The 18,373-nt window shown below is 37.5% G+C and overlaps 1 protein-coding gene across 1 annotated transcript in view; it reads right to left on the bottom strand.

The window, feature by feature from the left end:
- The window catches only part of LOC143434318 (serine protease inhibitor Kazal-type 11-like), a 38,349-nt gene that overhangs the window by 16,058 nt on the left and 3,918 nt on the right, over positions 1–18,373 (bottom strand). Inside the window, exons 3-4 of the mRNA XM_076912714.1 lie at positions 17,699–17,736; positions 16,705–16,817 (exon numbers count right to left, since the gene is read on the bottom strand). Of these exons, the coding sequence (XP_076768829.1) occupies positions 16,705–16,817; positions 17,699–17,736 (151 nt within the window). The remainder of the gene's footprint in view (positions 1–16,704; positions 16,818–17,698; positions 17,737–18,373) is intronic.

Genomic DNA, 18,373 nt, shown 5'->3' with positions numbered 1-18,373 from the left:
CCAGTTACCAAAGTTAAATCAGGACCAGATAAGCCATCTAAACAGTCCCATAACCCCAAAAGAAAGAGAAGCAGTCATTAAAAGTCTCCCCACCAAAAAAAGCCTGGGACCAGATGGTTTTAGTTCAGAGTTCTATCAAACCTTCAAAGACTAACCTAATACCAATTCTCTTTAAACTATTGCACAAAATAGAAACAGAAGGAACATTACCCAATTCATACTATGAAGCCACAATTACATACATACCTAAACCACACAAAGAACAAAGAAAGAGAACTTCAGACCAATCTCTTTTATGAATATGGATGCAAAAAATATTCAATAAAATTCTCAAAAACCGAATCCAAGAACACATCAAAACAATCATCCATCATGATCAAGTAGGCTTTATCTCAGGAATGCAGGGATGGTTCAATATTTGGAAATCCATCAATGTAATCCATTATATAAACAAACTAAAAAAACCCACATGATCACATAACTAGACACTGAAAAAGCATTTGACAAAATTCAACACCCCTTTATGATAAAAGTCTTGGAAAGATCAGGAATCCAAGGCCCATACCTAAACATAGTAAAAGCAATATACAGCAAACCAGTAGCCAACATCAATCTAAATGGACAGAAACTTGAAGCAATCCCACTAAAATCAGGGACTAGACAGGCTGCCCACTCTCTCCCTACCTATTCAATATACTACTGGAAGTTCTAGCCAGAGCAATTAGGCAACAAAAGGAGATCAAAGAGAGATAAATTGGAAACTACAAAGTCAAAATTTCACTATTTGCAGATGATATGATAGTATAGTTAGATGACCCCAAAACTTCCACCAGAGAACTCCTACAGCTGATAAATAACTTCAGCAAAATGACTGGATATAAAATTAATTCAAACAAATCAGTAGCCTTCCTCTACTCAAAGGATAAACAGACTGAGAAAGAAATTAAAGAAATGACACCCTTCACAATAGTCACAAATAATATAAAATACCTTGGTGTGAATCTAATCAAGCAAGTGAAGGATTTGTAAGACAAGAACTTCAAGTGCCAGAAGAAAGAATTCAAAGCAGATCTCAGAAAATGGAAAGATCATCCATGTTTATGGATGGGCAGGATTAATATAGTAAAAATGGCCATCTTGCAGAAAGCAATCTATAGATTCAATGCAATCCCCATCAAAATTCCAACTCAATTCTTTATAGCAATAGAAAGAGCAATTCTCAAAATTCATTTGGAATAACAAAAAACCCAGAAGAGGGAAAACTAGTCTCAACAATAAAATAACTTCTTAGGGAATCACCATCATAGATTGTAGATCTCAAGCTGTACTATAGAACAATAGTGATTAAAAACTGCATGGTATTGGTACAGAGACAGGCAGGATGATCAGTGAAATAGGATTGAAGACCCAGAAATGAACCTACATACCTATGGTTACTTGATCTTTGACAAAGAAGCTAAAACCATCCAGTGGATAAAAGACAGCATTTTCAACAAATGGTGCTGGTTTAACCAGAGGTCAGTATGTAAAAGAATGCAAATTGATCCATTCTTATCTCCTTGTACAAAGCTCAAGTCCAAGTGGATCAAGGACCTCCACATAAATCGAGATACACTGAATCTAATAAAAGAGAAAGTGGGGAAGAGCCTCAAACACATGGGCACAGGGAAAAAGTTTCTGAACAGAACACCAGTGGCTTATGCTCTAACATCAAGAATTGACAAATGGGACCTCATAAAACAGCAAAGCTTCCATAAAACAAAGGACACTGTCAATAGGACAAAATGGAAACCAACAGATTAAGAAAAAATCTTTACCAATCCTACATCCAATAGAGAGCTAATATCCAATGTACATAAAGAACTGAAGAAATTAGACTCTAGCCAATCAAATAGCCTGATTTAAAAATGGGGTACAGAGCTGAACAAAGAATTTTCTACTGAGCAAACCCGAATTATCAAAAGCACCTAGAGAAGTGTTTAACATCCTTATACATCAGGGAAATGCAAATCCAAACAACCCTGTGATTCCACCTCACACAGTCAGAATGGCTAAGATCAAAAACTCAGGTGATAGCAGAAGTTGGTGAGAATGTGGAGAAAGAGGAACACTCCACTATTGTTGGTGGGATTGTAAGCTGGTACAACCACTCTAGAAAGCACTCTGTCAGTTCCTTAGAAAATTGAACATAGAATTACCTGAGGACCCAGCTATACCACTCCTGGGCATATACTCAAAAGATGCTCCAAAATATAACAAAGACATATGCTCTACTATAATCATAGGAGCCTTATTTATAAGAGGCAGAAGCTGGAAACAACCCAGATGTCCTTCAACAGAGAAATGGATACAGAAAATGAGGTACATTCACAAAATGGAGTATTACTCAGCTATTGAAAACAATGAATTCATGAAATTCTTAGGCAAATGGATGGAACTGGAAAATATTGTCCTGAGTGAGGTAACACAATCATAAAAGAACACACATGGCATTCACTCAGTGATAAGTGAATATCAGCCCAAAAGCTCACACCTAAAATTTAACTTACAGACCACATGAAGCTCAAGAAAAAGGAAGGCCAAAGTATGGATGCTTTGGTCCTTCTTAGAAGGAGTAACAAAATGTATGGAGACAAACTGCAGAATAGAGACTGGAGGAGGGACTGTCTAGAAACAGCCCCACCTGGGGATCCATCCCATGTGCAGTTCCCAAATGCATACACTGTTGATGCCAGGAAGTGCATGCTGACAGGAGCCTGACATACCTGTCTCCTGAGAGCCTTTCCCAGTGTCTGACATAAACAGAGGCAGATGCTTGCAGCTAACCATTGAACTGATCACAGGTTCCCCAGTAGAGGAGTTAGAAAGAAAACTTAAGGAGTTGAAGGGGCTGGCAGCCCCATGGGGTGAGCTACAATACCAACCAACCAGAGTTCCCAGGGTCTAAACCTCCAGCCTAGGAACACAAAAGGTACCCATGGCTCCACCTGTATGGTAGTTGTGGATGGCCTTGTCATGTATCAGTGAGAGAGGAGGGCCTTGATGCATCAGTGGGAGAGGAGGGCCTTCATCCTTGGAAGGCTGGATGCCCTAGTGTTGGGGAATTAGAGAGCAGGGAGGTAGGAATGAGTGGATGGGTGGGGGCATACCCTCATAGAAGTAGGAAGTAGAGGGTGGGACAAGGGGTTTGGGGGAGAATGTGGAAAAAGGATAACATTTGAAAGGTAAATAAATAAAATATCCAATTTAAAAAAAAAACAGATAATGGAGCAGGCAATTATAGTCGAGCAGTTGAGACTTTTTGTCAACAATTTATTACAGGGATTCCTTATAATTCTCAAGGACAAGGTATTATGGAAGGGGACCATGGAACTTGAAAACAATATCTTCAAAAATAAAAAACAAGTGGAGGTATATCCCTGTACACCACAAATTTGTTTAAATCATGCTCTTTTTATTTTAATTTTTTTAAATGGATGCCAAGGAACTTTCTGCTAGTGTCTATGGCACCCTATAACTAGATATACTTTATGCCTAGGTGAAAAGGAAAGATCCACTTACTGGCATATTGCATGATCCTGATCAGGTATCTAATATGGGGAAGAGGGCATGTTTGTATATTTTCTGCAGGATGCTGAAGGAGCATGGTGGCTGCCAGAATAATTAGTGAGACATGCTGTTGGAGACAAAGAATGTTACTGACCTGTGAACTTGCTGTGTACACTAAAAATGGTGATTGTGAAGCTGTATTGGACATATGTTCCTGACCCACCTTTGCTTGCCTATATCCAAGATGGGACAAGCTGCCTTGCCTCAAGTTTTTAGACCTTGTGGAACAGAGAATCAAAAAGAGGAAGTTATAATGACTCTCATATTTTTCTTAAAGGTGACCAGTTATTCAGGCTCAATCATGTACTGGTTTAGAAATCAATCCAATATTGGAAATAACAGTCTTCCTCATACACCTGTCAGAATGGCTAAGATCAAAAATACAAGTTACAGCTCATGTAGCTAAGGTGTGGAGCCAGGAAAACACTCCACCATTGCACGTGGGATGCCAAACGTGTACAACCTCTATGAATATTGAGAAAATTGAGAATTTATTACCACAAGACACAGCAATACCACTCTCAGGCATATAGCCAAGAGATGTTCCATCCTATCATAAGAATACTTGCTCAACTGTGTTCATAGCAACTTTATTTGTAACAGCCAGAAACTGGAAAGAACCAAGATGTTCTTCAAACAAAGAATGTATAATGTGGTACATTTTTTATAATGGAGTATTACTCACCTATTAAAAAGAATCATATGTTAAAATTTGCAGGATTAAAAAAAAACCTGAATAAGGTAAACCATGACCCAGAAAGACAAACATGGCTTGTACTCACTTATAAATAAATGTTGACTGTTAAATCAATGACAAGCATGCTACATAGTCCACAGACCTAAAAAGGCTAAATTACAAGAAAGAAAATAAGGGGATGCATGGATCCCTTGCTGTGTAAGGGAAATGGAATATATTTTTGTGAGTGGATTGAAGCCTGGTGGTATGAAGCCAGGACAGAACAGATGGGGGTATTGAAGAAGAGAGTATAGTGAGACAACTGGAATTGGATGCCATTTAGGGGGCAATGTGGTAACCATTGGCAGTAGAATCTCTCAGGATTTTATGAGTATGACCACAAGGAGGACTCCTAGTAATGAGAGATATGAAGAAGGAATCAGCCATCTTCTGTAACCAGAAACCTTCCAGTGGTGGGACTGGGACACCAACCCAGATGCACAGCCTTTGACCTATGACCTATCTTGCTGCAGATTGCTGTAGCAATGGAGCTGCAGAACTTTTGGGAGTCACCAACAAATGACTGGTTTAATTTGAGGCCTATACCTGAGAAAGTACCCATGCCCAAGGATGGACAGAGACCTAGAATATCAAAGACAACCAAAAATCAATAGTATGATTCCTAATAGCACTCTACTATACTCATAAATAGGTACCCAGCCCAATCATCATCATAGAGAAATCCTTCAGCAGCTGATTGGAGCAGATGCAAAGACCCAGAGACAAACAGTAGTGGGAAAAAACCCACATTGAAGACCTTTATCATGTTCCTCCCCTTGGAACTTCAGGGAACCCTGTGGAAGAGGGATAAGAAGAATTGTAGGAGCTAGAGGAGTCAAGGAAATAATGAGAACATGACACAGAGAATCAACTAACTGATGTCATATAAGCTCACAGACATGAATCCACAATCACAGAGTCTGCATGAATCTTAGCTAGGTCTTCTCCGTACATGTTATGGTTTTTTGGCTTGGTGTTTTTGTGAGAGTTCTTTCAGTGGGAGATAGTGTACCTCTGACACCTTTGCTTCTTCCTGGGACACTCTTCTTCCTACTGTGTTGCCTCAAACAGCCTGATATGATGGTGTGTATCTAGTTTTATTGTATCTTCTTATATCATATTCCATCCAAATCCCTGGGAGGCCTATTTCTCTGAAGAGAATTGGAGCAGGAGTGATCTGTGGAGTGAAGAGGGGTAGGAGACAGAGGAGAGTGGAAGGAGAGGAAATTGTGTTATGTATGTATGGTATGAGAGATGAATATTTTAAAAATACATATATAATCCAAAGAAGAAAAAAAAAGAAAATGGAACAAAGATAGCCTGTAGCATGTTGTTTTAATAAAACAAGCTGTTTATGCTAAACCTGCTAATCACCAGCAATGGTGATCTTGCATGCCCCCATGGTTCCCGAGGCCAGCTGTGTAGGAAGCCATGGTCAGTGGTTATACATTCGCCATTCCAAGATGGCGCTGGCCTCGTGTCTTCCCAGTAGTAAACAAGTAACTGCGCAGCTGCAAAGGCAGAAAGCCCGCCAAAGTCACTGGCCAATCCCGAGGCGTAATATTGGGTGGTGAGCGAACAGCCAATCAGAAGTGAATACGTCACTCTAGGGTGTATTTAAGCTAGGCTTCTTCCTGTCTTCAGCCCTTCCGCGTCCTTCTGCGTCCTTCCGCGTCTTTCCGCTTTACCGTGACAAGAAGTAAAGTCCTCGTTTTGCAGTAACTACCCGAATACTGTCTCTTGTGTTTCTCTTCCACGGGCGTGGGGGGACACGGAAGGCACGCGCAACAACTGGAGCCGAAACCCTGGAATTTCAAGGCGTTGCGGAAGGCCCCCGAGACTCGAGGAGGGTTAAAAGACTGCAGGTTTCGAGGTACACCTTTGGAAGATATGCCTGGGGTGGTGTTTGTGGCAAGCGGATTTAAACTCACCGCTGCCGCTCCACTAGCTAGCCTCTTGCTTGCATTGCATTTGTTTTTAACTTATGTGTGTTGTGAGAAAAGGAGCCACTCTAGCATACCAGAACCAGGGTGTGTTATCTGGCAACAGGGAAAAAGGCCTGGTCATAGGATAGGATATCCAAAGGGAACAAGGACTGCTGCAGAGTCCATTAAGCTTGAGAAACCTCCATCGGTGGGTGGAGAGAGATCGGAGGAAAATAAGATCCTCCTTTATGACAGAATCTTTGGGGAAGCGTCTGCGCTTTGCTACCTGTGGCAGACAGAGCAGACATACAGACAGACAGAGGAGAGAGATAGTCTGCCCTGGGAAGCGCGGTGGGCACACGGGGAGTGTCCCGCGAGCTCAGAGCAAGCAATGCCAGTGATAGAACAGATGATTTTTGAAAATGCCACAGCTAAATGCCGTGCAGCCATTGTCCCTCGTAAGAACAAGAGGCTACAAGATTGGCTAAGGGCTTGCTGTGGCCCAGGAAAAGAGGCTGTTTGTGCTTATTCCACAGGTGAAAACAATTTAATTTGGGTCCCTATGGGGCTGGTGCAGATCGTGAAGAATGAAGCTAGGTTGCAAGACTACAGCTCTGAGTCTCCTGATACTGAAGTTCCATTTGGCGATAAGTATACCGCTGTGGGCCATAGTCAGACCTTGAACTGTTCTCTTGCCAGTGCATTCAAATACTGAAGTATTGCCTTTTGATTACAGCTATTTGAGTGTTACTTACAAAACAGGCTTTAAAACATAGTTAAACTGCCAATATTCCATTGGCTACAGTTGGTAGCTCAACCGAGAGTTTGAAAATTTTTGATTTGCCTATGTTTATAGAAAAAGGATACAACACGTGTCTTTTAAGGTTTACAGTTTAAATTTAAGGTTTTAAGCTAAAGCCAAAATGCACAATTCGGCTCAGCCAAGCCTCAGAGAACAGGCCTGAGGGAGGTTAAGCGCATTTACATTTGAATTAAGAAATGCAGACTGAACTACAGAAGCTCAGGTGCTAAGCTCCTTTTGTTCTGAGTCTTCAGACCAGATCCTAGAAATGTGCTTACCAGGATTTCTGTGTTTCTTGTGAGAAGAGAGATAAATCTAAGACTCAAAGACTTTACAACAGTCTGTGGGTTAAAAGTTATGATTTTAATTCCTTTATATTCAAAGTTGTTAAAAATGAGATGCTTTAGATTCCTCTAATGTTTGTAACAATTATTAGAAGATAAAGTTGGCTTTTATCCGATATATTCATTGGACTAAAAAGATTGGTTATTAAATTAATCCAAAATAAAGTTCAAATTTAAGATTTACACAGCCTAACTTGCCTACTCCAGCTGCCATTTTAATAAATGCTTATAGAATTTTATAGATATAAAAGATGTTTTTATATTATCCCTTTACATTTCTGGTAAAGGTGAGATTTACAGTTAATAAATTTATTCATAATTTTTAAGAGCCCATGAAGCAATATTTGTTAAAAATAATTGCTTCAGAAAATGGTCAATTGTTTTACATTTTATATATACAAATATTGTTGTTGCTTTAATACAAAAAATTAAGAGGTTAAATCTTTTGATGTGTATTATTCATTGTGTGATACTTTATTAGTGGATTTCTCTAAAGAAATTTTTTCTGCAAGCCATTGCTCCATATAACGAGCTTTAAAATTTTTTAGGGTACTTGTTACTTCAAAAAGGATTCAAAGACAGTGTCTTTCAATATTTGAGACAAGCTGAGGCTAGAAAAAGGGCTCAGCCATTAAAGGCTGGACTTAATTTAAAATATAAAGGCTGAACTCCCAGCAACCACATGGTAGCTCACAACCATTTGTGGTGGGGATCTAACGCCATCTTCTGGCTTGTGAGTGTACATACAAAAGGAAAATGGTTTACTTTTAATCTTGATTTGCTTTTAGTGATTTTTAAAAGTTGTTAAGAGATATTATTTGGCTAAAACCTCATCTTAAGCTTACCATAGGAGGATTTAAACCTCTGTTTGATAGTTTCAAAGGGATGCAAGTCCTAAATTAAATCATATGTGTATTTTCTTGAGTTTATCCTGCTTCAACACAATTAAATTATGTGTTGTAGCCACTGTTTAGAATGTTAAAAAGGGGTATATCTTCCTTCGTCTTGTTGAATGGTGTGTCTCATGAAGTGCAGAATGTTTTGGCTACATGATCTAATATCTCTAGCCATTTGAATAACATTAAAATTAATAGGGTGTTTTAAGAATACATCTACATAACCGGTGTTGGTGTGTGTGGACCCTCCATTTTTCTTTATGTTATCCAACCTTCAGAATAATTCTGATACCTTGGATTGTAAGAATGTTATATGCTTTTTAGCACAATGCTGGAATGGATCACTAGACCTAGCCATGGTTATGCATGTGCCTACCTTTGTGCCCATCCCAGTACATCATTATTGAGACTTAAAAGAGACTTTGGTCAGTCAGAGGGTTGATTTGCTCCAAGCCCATGTGGAGCAGCTCACGGATGTGGTTCAAATAAGCTGAGTGTCAGCAACCCCACATCCAGGTATTACACCTCTGAGATTTGTGAATGATACATTTATTTAAAGCCATAATCTTTCTGCTTATTTAAAAGAAAATTGGAATGGGAAGCTGGACCTGGTGCAGCAGCAATTGCAAATCCGGATTTTGAGCCTTGATGGAGCACAGATGTACCCTGTTACCCCTGGAGATTTTACTTCTTGAATTTCTTCTGCCTTTTCTTTCTTTCTTTCTAAAGAGCGGAAATAGGCCTGCTTGGTGCAGCCCTATGTTGTGGATTAGTGTTCATGATGGTTGTCTGTAAGCTCAGAGCCCAATAAAAACGTGACAAGGCCGCTTTAGTCCAAGCACTCGCAGCCTTGGAGCAAGCATCTTTCCCTGAAATTTGACTATCTAGGCTAAGAAAGTAGCCGATGACTGAGACCCTCAGTCGATGCACCCCAAGGGTTCAGCCCATTGCACTGGGTCGATGAGAGGTCTAAGTCCAGCCAGCCATTGCCTAAATAGCTGTGGTACCTGAATAGTAGGTTGACAGCCCTTGCACTCCTGGGAGCTATACTCCATTGCACAGGGACAGGTGTCAATTCCTCTTTACATCCCCTTAGCCCTTGCACCCAGAGGACTTGTTTCCATCACACCTGGAAGGGTAAGGGAAAATCTTCGGGCTATAAGCTCTTGATCGCTTATTCCCCCAAGATGGAGTTTGCTTAATCGGGCTTGAGTTCGAATCTTGATTGGTACTGCGTTTAATAGGCAAAAGGCTATTTCATATTAATAATTTAAACAGGGAGATATGTAGGAAGCCATGGTCAGTGGTTATACGTAGTAACTGAGCAGCTGCAAAGGCAGAAAGCCCGCCAAAGTCACTGGCCAATCCCGAGGCGTAATATTGGGTGGTGAGTGAACAGCCAATCAGAAGTGAATACGTCACTCTAGGGTGTATTTAAGCTAGGCCTCTTCCTGTCTTCAGCCCTTCCGCATCCTTCTGCGTCCCTTCCACATCTTTCCGCTTTACCATGACAAGAAGTAAAGTCCTCGTTTTGCAGTAACTACCTAAATACTGTCTCTCGTGTTTCTCTTCCACGGGCGTGGGGGGACACGGGAGGCGTGCGTTATACAGCTGGTGCAAAGCTGCTCTGATTTTCCCAGGCCATCCACCCCTTCTAGCTAGCCTGCAGAAAGCCAGCTGCCACTAGCACAGATCCCCTTGGCCCTGTAAAATGATAACATTAGAGACTTATAATATACCAGCCATATTTATAACAGTAACCCCAAAATGCCCACACAAAGAACACAAAACTAGATTAATAAAAATATGAGCTACACACCTAGATTGGCCAAACGCACCCTACATTACTCTATGGCCCATCTATATAATCCCTAGCTCTTTGTGGCTTCTCCAGACCACATGGGTCAGTTCCATCTTCTTCTCCTTCTTCCATCTTCTTCCATCTTCCATCCTCCAACCTGCTCTCCCTCCATCTTGCTCTGTCTCTACTTCCTCCTCTTTCCCCTCTCTAAAACTTTCAGCTTCACCCTCTACTTCCATTGCACAATCACAGGCTCTAGCCTGTGATTAACTGACCAATTAAGATTTTACCTGAGTACAGGCACCCCTTTTGAGGGAGCAGAAAACACAGAGAGCAATCTGTAACAAGAGCCTTACCGAAAATAGCTCAGTATGACGATGCAAATGAAAACACATGTCAAGTAAAAATTTCAATAAAAAGCTGCCATAGCCTGGATCAAATACATGAAAGAAACAGAGTAGAGACAAACACAAGGAAGTGAATCATCCACTCAAGGTCCATGATACTTTCTTTTAATGGATGAGGAAAACATGCAATAACTTTTGTATGTCATGACAGAAAAGTCCATCAAGTATAAGTTTATAAGAAGGAGAATTTAATCCAACTTGATAAGTCCATTTCATGTTGTTCATATGTGCCTGTGTTTATGACTGACCACAAAGTCAGTTATTTTTTACGATTCTTCATTTAGTGATAGAACCTTCTAAGACTTCCCCTCTCCAAGTTGGTCAGTCAACTGTCATTGTCACTGTGCATTGCTTCTTTAGGTGACCATATTGTTGTGCAGCTTCTTGCCATGTACAAAATATAGTCTCAAAAATAATATCATAATCCTCTGAACCTTACACTGTTTGGCACCCTCTTCTGCAATGTTTCCTAAGCAGTATGTACAGAGTTTATGTTGTACATATATCAACTGGGATTTGTCACCCTGCAATCTGACCGAAGAAATTTAAATAAGTTTTAACCATTCCAAATTTAACCATGAAGACAAATTTTAATTTTTACAGTTTAACAAATTTTGTTCTGATACACCTTACTTATTTTGGTTTTTTTCCTACACTTGCCCTTTTATTTTGTAAGGATCTTCTTTTTTAAACTGATTAAAATCTAACTCTCCCACTTAAAAAGCTTATGTTCTCTTCTAATAAATAAATAAATAAATAAATAAATAAAGTCTCTTATTTATATCCCAAATGCTGCCACTCTTAGTTTATCCTTCACAAAGAAAGAAGCAACACACAGTGGCAACGCCTTCCTTCATTTATCTTCCCATTCTCTTCTGAGAATGTTGGGTCCTGGACCCTGGACTGTCAATTCTCTAACAGGTTAGGTAGATCCTCTCCCACTGAGGGCAGAAAAGGCAGTCCTATTAGGGAACAGATACCATAGTCAGACTATTGCTATAAAGAGAGCCTCTGCTCCAGTTCCTCATGGTCCCACATGTAGACTGACTTGTATGTCTACTACATATGTGTGTGTGGGGGGGTGGCGGGAGGTTCTCATTATAGCCCCTGTGTGTTCTTTGGTTGGTGACTTAGTCTCTGAGAGCTCCCAAAAGATCTGATTAGTTGACTCTGTTGGTCCTCCAGTGGTGTTCCCACCCCTTTCTGAGACTTCAGTCCTTCCCTCAACTCTTCCATCACAGTCCCTTAAGTCCAGTCTTTGGCTATGGTATCTGCATCTGTATCAGCTTGGTGCTGGAGACAACCTCTCAGAGGACAGTTAGGCTAGACTCATCTCTGCAACAATAACAGAATATCGTTGGTACTGTCAGGGATTGATGTATGTCCATGGGATGGGTCTCAAGTTGGTCCAGTTATTAGTTGGCCATTCCTTCAGTTTGTCTTTCATTTTTGTCCCTGCATTTCTTTTAGACTGGAAAATATTCAGGTAGAAAGTTTTGTGGGTGGGTTGGTATGCTTATCCCTTCACTCGGGGTCCATCCTGGATATAAGAAGTGGATGTTTCAGCTTCCATGACGCCACCATTAAGCATCTGAGCTAAGGTTACCCATTGACTCCTGGTGGACTTCCCCATCTCAGGTCTCTGGAAATTCCTAAGGATCACCATGTGCACCCCCACCAAACCTCTGGCAGTTGCAGATTTCTATTCGTTCTCCTAGGACTTAAGGAAATATTCAGCATCCTTAGTCATAAAGGAAATGCAAATCAAAATGACCCTGATATACCACCTTATACGAATCAGAATGTCTGAGATCAAATCTCAAGTGAAAGCACATGCTGGCAAGGAGGTAAAGAAAGGAGAACATTCCCTTCACTGAGGGCAGGATTGTAAACTTGTACAACCACTCTGGAAATCAATCTGGTGGTTACTCAGAAAAAAATGGAAATAGTTCTACATAAAGACCCAGCTACACCACTCCTGGGAATGTACCCAAAAGATGTTCTGCCATATCACAAGAACACATGCTCCACTACATTCATAGCAGCTTTACAGCCAAAAACTTGAAATAGTCCAGTTGCTCTTCTAACAAAGAATAGATGCAGGTGTGGTTCATTTACACAATGGAATACTACTCAGCTATTAAAAACAAGGACATTATGAAGTTTGCAAGAACATAGATAGAATTTGAAAATATTATCTTGAGGTAACTCAGACCCAAAAGGACAAACATGGTATGTACTCACTAAGAAGTGGATATTACCCAGAAAGCACAAAATACCCATGATACACTCCAAAGAAGTTAAACAAGAAGGAATGTCCAAGCAAGGATATTTTAATCATACTTAGAAGGGGGAAGGAGGAGGGCAGGAAATGGGGATACTGTGAGAAGGGACATGAGCGATAACGTTTAATTTTTTTTTTTTTTACTAAAAGCGTATTTTATGTCTGTAACTTTTCATTTCTATTCATATTTTATGAATACCTTTCCTTAACAAAATACATATTTATATTTTTAAATAAGAGACACTGTTTAGAAGTGAAATATTTGGTTCGTATGCTTAGTTATGTTTTTCCAACTCAGAAATTTGGTGTACAAACAGAAAATTGGCACTCCTATTAGTTCCAGAAAGTAAACTACTCAAGCACACAATAAAAAAGAACTGTCATCAATATCATAATTATTATGGGGAGTGTAAAATATTGACTTCTGTCCATTTATAAGTTTATTTTTAACTGTGGCTAATATACATGGAATAATTTCCAGTTAAAATTTTTTGGTCTTCTTTTCCTTCCAATGAACTACAAGTAAATTCTATACAATTACAACTTTCAAAACATCATCCTTCCAGAGAAGTGATATTCAAACAAAAACAATTGGTGAAATCTTAGTATAGAAATCAAATAGTCTTATGAAATCAGTGTATCAACCACCAGTTTGCACCAAAGTTTCCATCTCCTTGGTTGCATTTCTAGGTCCTAGGACAAATTATCCTGCAATTCTGCTAGTCGAAACTTTTTCATCCACAGTTTCTAAGATTCCTCAAGTTATTGTGCAAAGGATCTTGTCCATTCTGCACATCATTGAGCAGCTCTCCTGCCAAGTCTTTGTTTTGAATTTCAACTTCCAATTCAACAATTCCATTGTTTCTCGTTGGCAGTGAACTCTAATAGGGCTACAAGGACGTGACTAATGTTTTCTTTGAGTGCTTGCAGTTCAGCCTCTTAGTGTTGGCGTACTGGTAAAAAATGTTTTAAAACAATAGAATTACTGTGTGCCTCCAAGCTGATGCTCACTTATTTTTCCAGGAGAGAAGAAATGAACACAAAGTGTATCTAAAACAAAAATATTGGAACCTTCCCTGGTTAGACAGGAATTGTTTTATAAAAAAGACATGTACTCCTCCCTTTGTGTATCAGACTTTTGAATCAATGATCCTCAAAGAACCTCAAATTTTTCCGTGAAGTCTTGTGTAATGGGAGCCAGTTAGAGAGAATAATTTGCTTCAATATTAACTGAACAAAGTTCACACAGTTCTGACAGTCTGTGGATTCACCTTGCAGAACAGAATGCATAAGAGGCAATAATTGTAGGGATACAAACCTTAGTAGTTTCTTCTGCATACCTCTTGCCACTTGTGAAATCTAAAAATTATGTCAGCATCTCAGACAGACTTGAAGTTGGCTAGATCCTTTTGATCAATGTGATCACACTGAAAAAATACTTTTTATTTCTCTGATTTACACTTCTAGACTTGTTAAACAGCATGTACAGGAACAATGACCAGAGCCCTGGCTGTACATTTTTACACTCTGATAATAATATTAACAGTCTTGGAACATTGCTATTCTTTCTCATTAACAATTTAAGCTGAGTCATTTGTCACATATTTAAGTCCTATTATTAAGAAATCTCAGAGACTGCAGATTGTTTAAAAAAATCATTGAGTTCATGTTTGGGCATCAGAAGTAATCAAAAACAAAATAAAGTCTAATATCTCTATTTCCATGCTGTTCTTTTCCTTTTTTTTTGGGGGGGGGGAGTCACTTTTTACCTTTGTATATAAGAAGGTTAATTACCTAAGTACTGCCTATAGTTGTTTTCCTCAGGGTTGCTTTGTCTATCAAACATTTGAAATATCCACATAAAATTTATTTCTCCATAGTCCTATTATGTCAATCTGTGTTCTTGATACTATATCTTTCCATAACAGAGCTACTCTTTGGAACTGAAGACACTGCTCCCAGTACCCTTAGCTTTCCCACATTAATCCTTATTAAAGAAAATGCCCCACAAGCTTGTCTACAGTCAGCTCAATCTAGTGTGTTTGGAAAAGGCAACACATTCAATGAGAGACATTTGTTCCATATTTGATCCATATGATTCCTTACACTAAATTCCCCAAATCAACCAAAGATGATTTCTAGAATTCAGGTTTTCAAATATCTTGCTACAGGTTCAGATTCTTAAAAGTAGAGAAGATTCCCCACCATCATTTGATGAATATTCAAGTATTATATTTTATATTCATTATTTATTATTCCTCAATTATAACTATCAAAATATCACCACTTGATCTTAATAAACAGCTCCCACAAGAAAGGACCCTTAATAGTATTGAAATTATTAAACATTTTATTTATTAGAATATCTATGATTAAAACTCACAATTTATGTAATGTAAGACAAAAATTAAGAAAATAGATATTCATTATCACCATCAAATCATTGAAAATAAAATCATTCAATCTCAGGTTGACATTGGAAAGATTCTTCAATCTTCTCTTTTCCATATTATGAATAATAGAAGACTTCACTTGTTGATTAGGAATTTAAAGCCCTGGTTGAGAACATTCCACTTGATTGTATGAACCACCATGAAACCTTTATTTTTAAGTACAAATACCATGATACATATATTTAATTTTTTTCTTTCTGTAAACAAAAAAATGAGAAGAAAAAATAAATATTTGAACTACCATTTAATTTAATAGAGGATTATATAATTAATTTTTAATGAAAGATCACTAACAAGACTTGATGTGGGTGTCTCTGTCACACAATCTATAAGCAGCTTGGCCTCTCCTACTTCCTACCCTTAAAGGGAATCTTTTCTCAAAAATGTGAAAAGTCAATTCATAGAACTAACTGAATACAAATTTTTATGGAATGAAACATTTGAGAGAGAAAAAAATGTGAAGTGAGTCTAATTAAAGAGAATATATGTGTGATTTTGCTAGCACTAACAACATAATATTTAAACGTGTCCTAAATAATAAAAGGGGATACAATCATCAGTGATGGAAAAGAAAGGGAGTTTGGAAGGAAAGACCCTAGACTGCTCTGGACTATATTTATATTAGTTTTGACAACAAGTTAAAGAGGAAAATGTAGATCACTACAGATGTTCCTCCATAGCTTTGGATAGAATTGTGATAAATTTCAAAATTCTGTACTTAAATGTCTTGGTCAAGAGTGGGAATTATCATTGAGCACCTAACTTAGTTAGCTTTATGTGTTAATTTGACACAGCCAAAAATCACCTGATAGGGAAGTCTCCAGTGGACAAATCAGATAGATCTATGAACATGACTAGGAAAAAATGTACTGTGTTAAATAATGTAGGAAACCACAGTGCATTGTATGTGGCACAATTGTCTGAATCCTAGGATCTATTTGAAAGCAAATTGAAGATGAATCTGTAAGTGATCCAGTAATCTATGTTCCTCCCTGGTTTCTGCTTCAAGGTCCTGCTTGATTTCCTGACTTGACTTCTATCAATGATAGACTGTATCCTGTTAACTAAATTAATCCTTTCTTTTCTGTGGTTGTTTTTCATGATGACATTTGCCACAGCAACAGATGAGACTAGAACAGTGCCAAGGCTTGAACTTACAGCATTACATTTGGTTAGTTTACTGGTTTCCCTTCATAAAGATCAAGAAAATTAATCAATCAATACCATGAAAGAGTAGTCAGTAGAATCCTGCCTAATAAGTCAGTACAAAACCTACTAAAATCCAGAACTTCAAGGAAATTTACAAGTGGATGCATGAGTTTTCTTTAGTGAAAGTGGTTATGTTTGGACTATGTCATATTTATTTTATCAGAAACAGAAACTTCATCAGTTTCTGACAGTTTCTTCACTAATTTGAAAGATCTAATATTAAATTATATGTTCTTACTGTTTTTCTATGCAGAAGTAACATTCATTATAATATGAGATTCGATCATCTGCACAAACTGGGATCAGGGTATTTGAGCAGTCATCTGTATGCCTATACATGGTGCAATTTGGCTGTGAGACATAAGAAGACAACATAAAATATATCACATAATGATCTGTTCTAGAAAATTCTACTTGATAAAATGATTCAGTATTAAGTATTAAATATAAATATTAACACTACAAATCTACTTAAACATGATAAGTTATTGATATAGTTTTATAAGCCTAATATTCTGAGACAATGTGAATAAGTGACTGTAATTCCATAATTAGGCTATCATTCTCCAACTTCACGTTATACTCAGATAAAAATTTTCTACATTGTTTTACATTGAAAGAAATCATAAAACTTGATGATTTATTTGTAGTTCTATTATACTTCTTAATACCTTTACTTTATAAGTTATGACATATATGCGAGTCTTTGCATATTTATAATATATATACAGAGATAAAATGTATTATTGATAATATTTGTAGACACAGACAACATTATGAAATTCAGATGAATCTGGTTTTCAAATTTGTGTGTTATTTTTGTATTTTTTCAGAATAAAAGTTCTTAACTTTTATATAATATTCCAATTTCTTACTGGATCAAAACTGATGTTTAACCTAACTTGAAATGGATATTTTTATCACTTTCAGTCTTCATTTCTAGGATAAATCATTCCACTTTTAACATATTTTAAAACACAAAATGTAAATGTATACAGTAAGGATTTTGTACATTGATAGAATTTATGAATAATGGAATGTTTTACCTTGTCTATAACATTAAGTAGTTTTATATTGTTGACAAGACTACTTTTTAACTTTTGTTTAATAATAAAGCAAATATTTTTGATTGTTTTGGTTGTTGCAATATTGTCTTGTACATTTTGTTTGGTAACATTTCAAAAGCCAAAAGTTTACTTTTTAAATTTCCATATTAATCAGTATTCATTTACCTGTCGTTCAATATTCCCTGCACTTTCAACAGCAGTCTCTACAAACAATGGATGAAGAAAAGAGAAAATTTTCAGTAGAAGTGTGATGATTTGGCTAAAAAGACTGAGGACCTAAGTTTAGTATACCAATTCCTTCATAATGAAAAAGAAACAAGTCACAAAAGTAGTTCTCTGACTTCAACATGGCATATGTGAACACATGGATACCTATGAATTATATGAATAAACAATATAAAAAAGTTGAGAGAGAAAATCTATAGACTGTGGTAAGAAGTATCCATAATACTTAAAGTGACCTATGTCAATTCATTACTCTTATGATATTGGAGGCAAGAACGTATTTGTCACAGTACTAAAGCAATATATTCACAGAGTGATTTCAAATATGGAAATGGCAGTTATTGATTGTTTATTACATCTGAACCCTTCATTTAAAGACACCATGAAGTTCTTTTCCTTAATATACCCACTTGCTGGCTCCTATATGTACTTGCACTGGATTGACACATATGGGAATATATAGTTAAAGAATATGAAAATAATTTGAATGAATTATAAAAAAATAATAATTGAACAATATAGAATCAGCTCAAGGTACAAATAGAAAAGTCTATAAATAGATTGCTGACAAAATAAACTTCAAGCTAATATTTTTCTGCAAGGAATTTATAAAAT

The sequence above is a fragment of the Arvicanthis niloticus genome, chromosome 14 (genome assembly GCF_011762505.2).
Source record: "Arvicanthis niloticus isolate mArvNil1 chromosome 14, mArvNil1.pat.X, whole genome shotgun sequence".
Lineage (NCBI taxonomy): Eukaryota > Metazoa > Chordata > Mammalia > Rodentia > Muridae > Arvicanthis > Arvicanthis niloticus.
The sequence above is the reverse complement of the archived record's forward strand: the minus strand, read 5'-3'. Positions and strand labels throughout refer to the sequence as shown.